This window comes from Erpetoichthys calabaricus, chromosome 5 (genome assembly GCF_900747795.2).
Source record: "Erpetoichthys calabaricus chromosome 5, fErpCal1.3, whole genome shotgun sequence".
NCBI classification, from domain to species: Eukaryota; Metazoa; Chordata; class Cladistia; order Polypteriformes; family Polypteridae; genus Erpetoichthys; species Erpetoichthys calabaricus.
Window position 1 is genome coordinate 133803283 of NC_041398.2, and position 13612 is coordinate 133816894.

The 13612-nt window shown below is 37.0% G+C and overlaps 1 protein-coding gene across 8 annotated transcripts in view; it reads left to right on the forward strand.

Moving 5' to 3' along the window:
* Window positions 1-13612, forward strand: part of LOC114651939 (calcium uptake protein 3, mitochondrial-like) — a 174207-nt gene that overhangs the window by 138351 nt on the left and 22244 nt on the right. For 5 of the 8 annotated variants that reach the window (XM_051928645.1, XM_051928648.1, XM_051928649.1 and 2 more), the window contains 2 exons: window positions 5823-5917; window positions 6423-6594. In XM_051928645.1, the coding sequence (XP_051784605.1) occupies window positions 5823-5917; window positions 6423-6594 (267 nt within the window). Of the gene's footprint in view, window positions 1-1959; window positions 1975-5822; window positions 5918-6422; window positions 6595-13612 lie in introns of all 8 variants that reach the window. The other 3 variants (XM_051928644.1, XM_051928647.1, XM_051928646.1) reach the window with 1 other exon arrangement.

The following is a 13612-nucleotide window of genomic DNA, read 5'->3' on the forward strand; positions in this document are numbered from 1 at the left end:
TATATGTCCTATGCCACCTTTTCATGCCTAGCAACCTGCTTGCTTAATAAACAGCCCACAACATTATATTTGTATGTCTGTATATATTAATCTAGATTCTGCTTTCCTATTCTAAACTATTTTCCTCAATTAGTTTATTGTTTCTACTTTTCCTTAGAGTTTACCAGAGACTTTTGTGGATGATATATTAATCATTGCTCTTTGCTTATTTTAATGTTTATGAATACAATTTGATTAAAAATAAGATAAATGCACTTATACTACTTTGGACTGACATCCCATTAGGGGTTGTTTCCAACCTTGTGTCCAGTGCTGCTCAGATACATTCAATAATTTTCGGAATTTTGTGTGGCTTTCACTCAAAATTCTTCATATCAAAAAAAGACCTGTTTCTCAATTATACAATTTGAAAAATAGCATTACCTTTTAATTGCCAAATGTATTGTTTTATTAAAAGTTGATTTTCTGTTTATTTTCTTACAAGCTATTTTAACTTTTTATCTGACAAGCTACGAGGTGATTGTTTCAAGGCAATGATCACACCACAGGATGAAAAAGAGTATTTCAACTTCAGATGCTTTATAACCCAATTTGTTAAATGCATTATAACCCCATTCGTGTAATACTTGATCACTTATAGCGTCAACAGTAGCTAATAAAACTGAAATATTTAAATTCTTTTTTTTTTTTTTTTTTATACTCTTTTGTACTTTGTCTTACTGTTCTGTTGACTGTAATAGTCTATGATTCTGCATGCAAGTTGGACTTGGTTAATGTTCTGTGAATTTGTGGTTTTAACTTCCATCCTGATGCATTCAGCATGTTAGATACACAGACACAAACTGAAATGAAATACCATATCTCTGGAGTAGATATGTGTGCATAAAAGTCCATGACTTTGTATGTACCTTTATAATCAATTTCATACTTGTAAAAAAAAATTCAGCATAATTTTTTTATTCTAAACATTTGGCATATGGTTACTTCATAAAAAATATATTTTGGTATCAGTATTTAGAATGATTAAAGATGGAAAATATTTTTTGTCAGCTTTCAAAAACCATTTCATTGTGTGCTGCTCCAGCTGTAGCTGTACATTCTGTATTTACATATAAATAACAGCATATTTTTAACTTTAAAAATTGCCAATTAACCTATCATAAGGTACTATATACAGTAATTAGAATATTTTAGGGTTAAGCTACAGTATCTATTGTAAATGTACCATTCCAGTCTGCAAAAATGCTGCTTTTTTGCTTAATCTATGCAGTTATTTACAGCTGTGCAAGAATTCAACTGTTAATAATATCGAACAAAAGTGAGCTGACTTAAAAATATAAAAGTGTCATCTGCAACCAAAGCCTATGATCAGTAGCAATACAAAATTTTAAAATTATTCAGTTTCTCAAATGAGCAGCCATTTAAAGAGATAACTAGAAGAATAAATAAGCAGTATAGATGCTTTTTTTTTTATTGTTTCCAGTAGTAAGTTTTGTTTTCTAGTAACAGTTCGACAACTGTATAAACCCTTCTAAAGACTCTTATGTAAAATACAGCAGAATATTCAAGTCTATAAAGCAGTGTTTTGTTTTTAATTGATCGCTTGGTATTTTCCAGCTACTGTAAGAATACTCTACTGTAACAATACTGTGTACAGCCACCATTATTCGCAAAAAGGAAATGAACAGAACTTTTTAGTTATCCCTTTGCATGCTTTTTGTACAGAACATCATGTATCTTGCCAGTCCTAGAATTTCATTGGAATTTTACACTGTGAAAAGCACAAAATATTTTAACAATAAAAGATGATCACTCATCGTCAGAGGAGTTAATTGTGTGTTTTTCTAAAACAGAAAAGTACTTTTAATAACCAATGAAGCATATGCATTCTACATTTAGCACACTGTAATGTCTGTATTTTTATGTTTTTGTTTGTATTAACACTATGTGCAACAATAGGATTATAGACTAGAGGTATAGAAGCAGCATGGTATGGAATGATTTGAATGCAGTCATCACTAAAGAAAAAGAAAGGTTTTTTTTGTTGGGTTCTGCAATGTCGTTTGGCATGTGTTGCTTCTCTGTAACTGGGGCATGATGAAGACAAAAAGTAATCACTTTCTGATTTCTCATATTTTTGAATTACATTAGTATCTGACCATATTTGACAGTCATATTATTAATATCCTGCTAAGTTTAGCTGTTTTATGTGTTTATATTAAGAACCCATTTAAAGAGTATGGTAGTGTGCAGATTGAAATACATAATAAATGGCTAAGATTTAGTCATTTGAAAATTTTATGAATAGAGCACAACCAGTCACACTATGTAAATACTGTAAATAAATGTATCTATAAGTACATAGATTTATAGGTTTATTGGATAATTATTGTTACATGTACAGCGGATTCATGAAATAAACAAACTTAACTCAAAATTCAGCATTGCAAAAATCAAACACATTATTCTACTTGCCTATTGATTTTAAGTTACTTTATATGCATAGGGATGGTGAATATGAAAACAAGAAACTGAAATATTGTTTGTATTGCTTGACTGTGGGATCTTCAAGATGACACCCTTGAAACTGAATAATATAAGTAGTTTTTCCTAACTTTTACTTGGGTTTTATTCACAAAAACATTTAAAGTTTTTTTTACTTGGGCCAGTCATATATGTATTACAGTTGCCCCAAAATACAATTGTTAGAAAACTAGATAGATGTGCAGATTACTTCAGTTATACTTTTACTTTACAGTATTACTAATTATTATTGGCATTGTTTGAAAAATATATTTGAATTCTGAACGTGGTTGTTATTCTTGTGGAGTCTACACATCCTCCTTGTGCTAATGTAGTTTTTCCTTTGAGTACTCCAGTTTTTCCTTCCATATCCCTAAAGAGGTGTTAGTTTTATTGGCAATTCCAAATTGTTCCTGTGACAGTGTGAGTGTGGGTATGTGTGTGATTGGGTCCTATGATTGACTGACATCCTGATCATGGTCATTGCCTTCCTTGTATCCAACGTTCCAAGGATAGGCTGTGACCCAAAGCAACCCTCAACTGGATTAAGCAAGACTGACAATGTTATAATTTTGATGAAATTAACCTTGAAGCATTATTTGTGCATTTATTTGTGATATGGTGTCACAGTGAATGAAAGAACAGAATGTGTCTTGAGAAAACCTGAACAAGTTACATGTGCAACATTTGGAAAGAGCTTAATAATATTTTATAATGGCTCATACTTAATAATTTCATATTAGGTTATCTACACAGTATTGCAGAAAATACCATTCCCTGGCTAGGATGTTTTTTTTTCTTTTTCACCTGAGCCTCCTTCTGACATTCCAGTTTCCCCATAATCTAAAGATATGTTGTCACTAGCCAGGTTTCCATCCAAGGAGTTTTTGCGAAAAAATATTTAGCACTTCAAATTTTTTTACCGATATAGCTGATGGAAATGCTAATTATCGATAAAATGTTGTACATGTCGACATAATATTTTTCCGTTTAACTTTAGCGCATAAATTCCATATCGATACTTCAGATGTCGCAAAAACTACATTGGAAACACTTTTTGTCGGAAAAAAGGGCTTTAGCGCAAATAAATGTGTCACATTTTCATCACGTGCAATCAAAACGAGAATGGCGGAGCGGTTCTCATGGTCTGATGAAGAGAGTTTTTTTTTGATTAAACGTCGTTATTTTGTATTAATTCAAATTTCAGTTTTAATTAAAAACCTTAAGGGAAGCAGGTTAATTCAGTTGTTATCGCACTGAGAAGGGATGTTGAAAGGTAGGCTCACCTGTACAGATCCGATGCTGCAAACACAGCTGCATCATGGGCACTTCCAGGAGTGCCAACGCAAATGTCTCGTATCATGCACCTGTCATCAACAAGGGCCTGGAGAACAATAGATGGCCACCCTTTGCGATTAATGTAATCGCGGTAGCCTTCCGTCGGGGGAAGAATAGGCACATGCGTGCCATCCAGCGCACCGTAAATCTGTGGCACAAGATGCACCAAGGAATTGCGGTATGCAATTTCATTGGCCTCCGCTACAGTCGGAAGTCTGATATAACGCCGCATTAATTTTTCTTTAATAGCGGTGCACACAGCATATACACATCGATGGACGGTAGTTTTACTAACCCCGAAAGTTTCTCCAACTACTTTATACTCGGCGCAGGTTGCCAGCTTGTAAAGGGCGATGGCAATCCGCTTTTGGGTTGGAACCGGTGGTCGGTGGCAACCTGTGATGGGCGCAACATCAAGACTGATGAATCCACACAACATCTCAAACGTCGGCCGTGTCATTCTAAAATGTTGCAGCCAGAGATTTTCTGTGAAGTGTCTCTCCACCACCTCCTCCCAAAAGGTCTTATTCCGTCGTCTCTCCCATACCCGTGGGTTTCATCGCACTGGGGTACTTTCTTCGAGCTCTAGGGCTATCAGACAAGCAACTGCTTCGTTCTGCTGTCGTCTTCGGATATTATGTACAATTCCAATTATTTGTGAAACTGAAATGACAGTAAGCTGGCAAATTTCAAAAAACTGCCTGAATAATCTCTCCATTTCTTTGTTTCTTTGTTTAGTGGAGGGGGTGTAACGTGGAAAACAAAAGGTAGATAATTTGCGACATACACAAAACTATGTATGGAAACTGCTCAAGGGCAGATTTTTTTTCGCGATACAACAAAAGTTATGCGACAGTTCGTTTTGGGGGGGGGGGGATGATGTCATCACGCACACCATTTTATCGATAAAAAGCCAGTTTGATGGAAACAGGCTGGAGACAGCAAATTTCGCACATTTTTTTTACGTATATTCTGTTTGTCGATAACAAAACGTCGCAAAAAACTGGATGGAAACTTAGCTACTGTTTAACAGCTATGGCCTCTTCTTACACCGTTGTTCTTACCGTTATCTGAACTTCTGATATTGTATGGTCAGTAAAGACCAGAAGGTGACAAAAGTCACTAGTGTCATTGTGAGTAAATATGAAGTTGGGCAACAAGGTCATTATCAAAAGAGCCAAATATCAATAACAAAAAATATATCAAAATAAAATGGCTAGGCAATCAGAATATACACAAGTAAAGGAACATTGTGATGTAAGACACAAGAAAAGTCAAATATGTATAGGGCCTTGCTTGCATACCCAGGTGACCTTACCCTGTTGCATGTGTGGGTACTAAGGACCTGTGAGTGAGTAGCAAGAGATGCCATCAGTAGTGGAAAAGAGGGTGTGACCCAGTGGTAATTTTTCAGATGTAGAGCATAATATCAAATAATAAAGCCACATGAGTGAGTGCAATGAACCAACTTCATCAACTGTGGAAAGAAAGAGATTGCAACTGACAGGCAACTTGGAATCTTAGCCAATCGGTGTGCATTTGCAGGAGCTTTGTAGGTGTCCTGCAATTAATTCGATTCATTTTCAGTACTCCACATATTTGCTAAAAGGTTTTTGTTGCAGATTTCCCATGTCTGTAAAGTGTTGACAATATATTCATATATACTGACAATAATCGATATAGTGATCATTTTTGTCTCAGCAGCTAAAGATGCATAAGCATTTGGTATTGTGATTTAATTTAATTGTTTTTTTGCACATATATGCATGGGGACGCTTTTTTGGCAAATTTTCATTTATGTTTGCACTTCATAAGTATTTTTTTGCCTGTATAATTCTTCTTTTTTTTTTAGCTTGCATTGTGAATGTCCTGTTGCCTTTTAATTCACAGTTTTTTATGGCATTCTGTCAGTATATGAGAAATTTTCATTATGTGTTTTGAACAAGTACTTTCTTTTTCAGCGTTCGGATGAAAATATAATGATAGACACAACTCTACTGGTGCATTTCTTTGGGAAGAAGGGAAGGGCAGAGCTGAACTTTGATGACTTTTACAGGTGTGACATCAGGAGTTTGTTTATTTCAGTATAGTATTTACTTACAAAAAACAGGAAATATTGTATATTGTAAATTTAAATAATTAAACTATTTGCTGTTGTAAAGAAAATTGGATTATTCCGCTGTTTCCTTAGCCAATTACTTTACTCTTTGTCATTGTAAGACAATTAGATCATGCCACCATTTCAGTTATTTTAAATGTTATTTTGAAGTCATTAAGTAGGAATGTATTTATTTTCATTCCAATCATTAATATATCAGTATATGTCTGTGTGAATGATTGTGGAATTGTGCATGAGTAGGACTAATGCCTTTTCTAGAAGTTTTTCTGGTGTTGCACCCAGTCAGCCTGCGATGGGTTTTGGCCCTCTTCATCCCTGTACAGGGTTAAGCAGGTTGGATCATGTATGTGTATGTACTTATGTGTTTTTTTTATTCTTTTAGCAATAATACCTGCATTATTTCACTGCAAATATAAGTGATTTGCTTGTTTTGTGTTTCAAGATTTATGGATAATCTTCAGACTGAAGTTCTGGAAATTGAATTTCTTACATATTCCAAGGGCATGACCACCATCAGTGAAGAGGATTTCGCCCGCATTTTGTTGCGTTACACAAATGTGGAAAACACCAGCAGTTACCTGGATAATGTACGCGAAAGAATTGCAGAAGAAAAGGTACTCTACTAGTAAAATGCATATTCCATGTAATATATAAATTTATCAATGCACAAATATGTGAACCTGATTGTTAAGTGTACTGATATCAATATTTGTAAAGGAATGTTACGCTGGTAAGAGGTTGTCACAAAGAAGGGCACTGTCAGGAGTGCACAAGGCATGAGGATAGTTTGCCTTAAATCCTGAGAAAGAGAGAGACAGCATTTAAGCAGAGGCCAAATTCTATCATTCATGGTGTTCCAGAAGGTCAGTAAACAGTATCACAGTATGAAACTTGATATATTCTTTAAGAAGGACAGAGTGCACATGATACAGAAGATGCCAAAGGTTTTTGACCCTCAATTTATAGATAGAGAGAGAGAGAAACAAGGACCAAGGAGGAATATTTAAAGATCACAAGAATGTTGTTCCTTCTATAAAAATACAGGCTTGTCCTGAAAAGGGCATTTGAAAAAGGGCCATGAGATAAAAGGATGAAGCACAAGTATAGTCAAAATTCACACTAAAGGTCATTAATGGTAATCCACATTACTAACCGAGAATGCTAAACCGGATGGACGCAGGGACATCCGGCCATGGGCCGTAGCCGCAAAAAGACGTACTGCGCAGGCGCACCAAGAAACAAGGCGCCGCGAGAGGCGGCCAAGACCACAGAAAAAAGGAGTGAGCACAGAAAAAAGGAGTCAAACGCAGGCGGCGCACACAGCGCCGCACGAGCAAACCCCCCCCCCACACACACACACACAAGCAATGGACAGGACACACACAAAGAGGACGATTCAACAAGCCCCTGGCACACAAAAAAAAGAGCCCGCAAACCCCCCCCCCCCCCCCACACACACAAGCAACGGATGGGACACACACAAAGAGGAGGATTGAATCCCATTGCACACGAAACGGGACGCACACAAAGAGGAGGATTCAACAAGCCACAAGCACACAAAAAAAAAAGAAGCCGCGAGCACCACACAAAGCCCATTGGACACGAAACGGGACAGACTACGGACATAGCACACGAAACGTACACAAAAACGACGATTCAGACCCACGACCACAGTAACATAAATAACAAATGACACACAAAGCCCCATTTCTAAGTGAACCGCCCGTATTAAACATACGTCATCTCAACACGTTCACAATATGCAGCATAGGTAGATCTCATTACAATGAGGCACTATTAACCGTTCAACCGCAGAAAAGGCTCCATATTAACAGTGAGTGCGATCCTCCTTATTACTTATCCATATTTCTCACGCTCAAGAACAAACAAGTCATGAATTCACGATCACAGGTACAAAACGATGCCGCTCGGATAACGGGACCAAACACAATTCACACTATGCAGCATAGGTGGATCTCATTACAATAAGGCACATATTTCTAGAAGAAAAAATGTCTCGGCTCCAAAAACGCAAAGCTCAACTAAAGCTTCTAACTAACGATGTACCTAAAAGTAAAAACTTGATGAACTGCATTAGATCCTACAATAGTTCATTTGCTTTTGCATCTACCGGAGTAAATATCAGGCCACCAAAAGGCAATGGCCCATACTGCTAAAGCATATGTGCACAAATACTGCATCGCATTGGAACAGTGCACCCTGAAACAAATCAACAACGCAAATATGCACAAATCTACATCCTAGATCCACATGACGCAATCTATCAATCAAAGTGCTGCATCGCAACAGGCACGGATTCAAAACGAAACACCTCCCGTCTCAGACATACGTAAACGGCAGCGAAGGCTACAACGGGCTTCTCACACAGCACAGGCAAATCGATTACAGCTCCAAAACAACACGTCCCAAATACTACACATGCAACAACGCGCCTCTCAAACGGCACAAGAAAAACATACACCAGGAAAATTCATTCGGATTAATGAATGTCATTTGCAATCATTGTCATTCAGTTCACTTCCCTGAAGAAACAACTGGCAATACAAGTAATACATTTACACGTTGTTGTCAAAAGGGTCAAATTAGACTGCCTCCTTTACATTCATATCCTGAATATCTACAGAAGCTTCTAACTAACGATGTACTTGAAAGTGAAATCTTTATGAACTGCATTACATCCTACAAATCTTTATCCACTATGAACATTAACGGTGGCACTGCACGTGACATCCGTCTTGCAAAACTGTTAATTATTGATGAATGTACAATGGCATCCAGTCACTTACTCAACACCATTCATAAACTTCTACAAACGTTTATGAATAATAATATTCCCTTTGGAGTAAAGGTACTTTTATTAGGAGGAGATTTTAGACAGTGCTTAGCTATTCTTCCACATGCCATGCGCTCAGCTATTGTTCAGTGCACCTTAAAATATGCAGACAATTGGCATTGCTTTCAAAAGATACAGTTAGTACAAAACATACGATGTCCAGAACCAGATCATAACAATTGCTTATTACAACTGGGAGATGGTACACTCACCAATACAGATGGACTTCACCCACATATTATTACAATTCCTCAAGCCTTTATCTGCGACGACTTAGTTACAGACAGATTTGGAACAGCAATCTCATTAGACCAAATGCCCCTTTTAACACAACGCACTATATTATGTCCAAAAAATATTAATGTGGAAAACATAAATACCCAAGTCATTCTATTACTTCCTGGAGAGACACAACTCTTTCTAAGCTCTGACAAACTTGACTCTGATCACAACAATAACCATCTTCATTGACATTACAAGTTCTGACCTGGAATTACCTTTTACACTTAAACGGCGTGTACAAAGAAATTGTCCAATAAACCTTTACACTGTGCCACACACTTTATTGTTTGCTTTCTATTTGCATCATCTACACCTTCACACTTTTCTATATCTCATTCATACATCACGCTCTTTGTCATTCCCAACACCAGGGGTTGGCGAGCGAAGCGAGCAGGGGGCAGAGCCCCCTAGTCAAAAAGATTACACGTAAAAGTCACAACAGAACAGAAAAATCAGAGTCAAAATGCAAATAAAGCATGAAAACAAAAAAGATTATAATTAACTGTTTCATTGAAAAATCCAAAAACATAAATGCTTAGTTGTGTTGTGTCATGTATTAGCGTGATGTCACAGATCATATGACCTGTGTGTGTCACTGGCCTAATAATAGCCATAGCAACTATGAACAACATGGCCACACATAAAACAAAAATCTGTGTGCAGTGACAGTTGGTTCTGATATTTAGTGTAATAGTGCGGAGTTCTTTTCATTTTTCAAAACAAACATGTAGTGCCAGTATATACCAGTCAAAGGGAAAAATTAGAAATACAAGATATGCCATTAATTCGTAGCAGTCTGAAGTTAAGTTTGCCTTGTTTGGTCTCTGAAAGCTATTTCTGATACAGATTATAAATACTGGAAGAAATCTTAAGGCACTGTTTTTCAACCTTTTTGACTTTGGGACAGGTTTTACCTATTTTTGTTCAGTGATGGCCCTTTATTAACAGTAATTTTAATGTAAACTGGTAAGTATTTTCCCCTGAATGCCAACATGAACAAATAACAGTAGTCATAGGTAGCTGGGGGTGGAACCCAACCGGGATGCCCGGAAGGACCGCGAGGGGGCGACCACCCTGGTGGCTTTGGGGACCACAGGAACCCTGTAAGGGCCCGTGGTCACCGCCAGGGAGCGCCCTGATGCCTGAGGAGCCCTGGCCCTCAGCACTTCCGCCACACCCGGAAGTGCTTGGGGGAAGAAGACCAGGGACACCCGGAGTGCTTCTGGGTGTGCAGCCGGTACTTCCGCCACACTGGGGAGTGCCAGCAGAAGCTAATCGGGAGGCACCTGGAACACGTCCGGGTGGGGATAAAAGGGGCCGCCTCCCTCCATTCGATGGCTGGAGTCGGGTGGAAGTGGACAGAGTCTTGGAGGAGAGGAGTGGAGGTGGCGAAGAGAGGTATTGCATTGTGAGAGGGCCTGGACTTTGGGTGAGTTTTGGGGGTTGTGTGTGCACCTTGTACATAATAGTTATAAATAAATGTGTGTTGGGTGAATTAAAACCATGTCTACCTGTCTGTGTCCGGGCTGTCTTCCACACAGTGAATACCTGTTCAGCATTTAAAAACAGTGTAAATAAAAGATGAAATATGCACGATACTCATCTAAAAGTATCTTGACACACAGATGTTTAAAACTTAGTCAAATTTAGTTTCTATTTTTCTTTTTAAGAGGTAACCTGGGTTCATCTGATTTTTACTATTTATCAGAATCAGGGGTATTTGGAGAGAGTGCAGAGAGAAATATTTTTTAGTTTGCTGGCAGCTGTCTTGTCTAGAATTTTTGTGCAGATATCTGTTCCTCAAGAGAAGATGAGCTGTTCTGCAATTGTGTGAGCTGTCTTATATTTGTCAATTCAATGTGCAGTTAGACGATGCCCCGAGTGCCTGCTGGCTAGTTGTACAAATGCGTTAGAATGTTTTTGGTAAAGCCTCAAGAGTTTCATTTTATCATTGAAAATGCTGAATGATTTACTTCTGTAAGTACCATTCTTTGTTTCTAAATGTCTTTGTAGTTTGGGAAGCTTCATTATTTTATTTGGTACTACATCACTGCAGATAATATACAAAAGCCTTTGCTCACCATGTTTCAAAGTAAAAGTAATCCTATACCTCAAAATCAGGGTTGTATGATCTTTTAATATTCCTGTTTGGTTCAGGTTTTTGGAACAAATCTAGTGTGGTTGATACAGAATGGGAAGCATCTGAAATAGGAAATGCCATGGCGCATTTGGAGAACTTGTCCATGTTCATTGTTTTTTTCTAATTAAGCATGAGCTGTATAACAGTCATCTTCTCATAACTAAACCTATGTCCATTGTTTCAATTACACAGTATGGAGAAGAAAATTGTCACTTTGACTGGATGCAGCCCCTTAATTAAAATGATGGCTGATTTAATTTTTTTTTTTAAACTTGACTGCACATCTAGGGCATCCAGAGACCCACAGGTTGAGAATCTCTTCTCTAAGCTATTTACTGTATCTTGTATGGATAGTTTTGGTTTGTTACAAAGGCTTCTTCCAATTATTCTATATTCCAGAAAGTTAAATGCACTCTACCATACTTAACTGTCATAATTAACAAAGTAGTATGGTTTTAAATTTGTCATTGTACTGGTCCATCCCACCACTAATATGTTGGCAGAATGCAAAACGTCATATTCAGTACAAAATCATCTGGAATTGTCAGAAACCCTTTTTAAAGCAGTTACCAGTTCTATAGATGCACCACTGCAATATCCACCTAATTCATCCAATTAGTTTTTAACTGAATTATTGATGGTTGTCCCTCACAATCTATCCAAAACTTTTTTTTTAACATATCTCTTTAAACTTGCAAACTTTAATTGTTCAAACCTAGTGTCTACTAGATAAATGACTAATTTTCACTTTCTTTATTGTTCTCATATACGTTGAGGTCACTCCTAAATATAACCCCACTGGTTACCAAGAGACATTAAAATACATACTTAATGAATCTCATAATAAACGTTTTACATGGTTTACTTGTGTTCTTGTTTGCCTTCTTCCTTCTGTTTACATTTTCAATGTTTTTTTCTTTGAAAACCTTTGCCTCAATTTTACAAGCTGAAATCACATTTGGAATGCTCATTTCTGCCCCAAACATTTCCGGTATTCTCCACACCTGTTCTCCAAGACACCTAATCACAAATTCAATCAGTTGCCGCTCATCCATAGAGTATTAGAAGTACTATACTAATAATTGATCCTTGTTCTTGGTTTGTTTTGTTATTTGGCTCTTTCCTTCCTGTGTGCAGAATTTTCACATTGAATTTGACCTGCATGTTTTCCTAATATCTAAGAAGTCAACCATGAATATTGTGTACTGGTGGCATTCTTTCTGTAATTTAGTGAACTTTACCCACACATTTTCCTAATAGCTGAGAAGTCAACATTGGTCATCATGCACTGGTGGTGTTCTTTCTGTAATTTAGTCCACTTGTGGCTGGCTCTTCACTGCTATTTTGAGGTCACAGACAGACAGACAGACAGAGTCTACCCTGGTAGCATTTGGCACATATAGAAATATATACTAATAAGGACATCAGTCCATCATATATTCCAGCACACATGCACAGTTAATCATACAGGGTGAGTTTAGATTAGGCAAAAAACTAAACTACACATTTTTGGTGTAAGAACAACGATTGGAGTTCTCAAAGAAAAACTTGTGGAGAAAGCGTGAATTCTTCATATTGATCAGGCTAGGATTTTAACACATTCTGTGAGAGCTATTTTTTACTTTTACACATCCAATGGCCACTCCTGATGGCAAAAAGGTCCTCAGTACAAGTTACTGAAATGCCAGCAGAGTTGTATACATGGCATGGAGCACATTGTCACAGGATGGCTTGCACAAACATCTGCAACACCAGCTCACTTCACTTATTGCTTACAGTCCTGCCTGACAAGTCAATCATCTTTATAACTGTAAAAGTAAAAAAATGCAAGCAAGATAAACAAAAAGTCACTTACAGTAAGTATAAATTAACTGAACATTATAAGGAGTTCCCTAAATATAACTCTATACTTTAACTTGCAATGCTTCCAGTTGAATAATCATGTACTTGGTATTGATTGGTATTGATGTTACACTTATAGCAACCTCATGTCTCAAACCTGTAGATTATAATTATTAGCTATTTCATTGACATTATTCATTTTTATCAGAGTGCCACAATGGTCCATTTTAGCTTGTGACTTAAAACATAACTTTTAAACTCACCATTTCGTACATCTTTCAAAACTTTTATGTTGGAGAAATATCAGCTACAATCAGTTATAGGCCACCAACAACTAACAATAGTACAAAAAATTCAATATTTGCATCACTTGAGTTGCAGTATTGGTATCTATAAAAGCTATATGAGCCACTATAAACCTATTTGGCATTGGTTTTTAACTTCATGTTGTTGTAAAATGTTATAAACATGCTTTTTATGTAGTATACTAATACATGTATTTACATTTTATTAT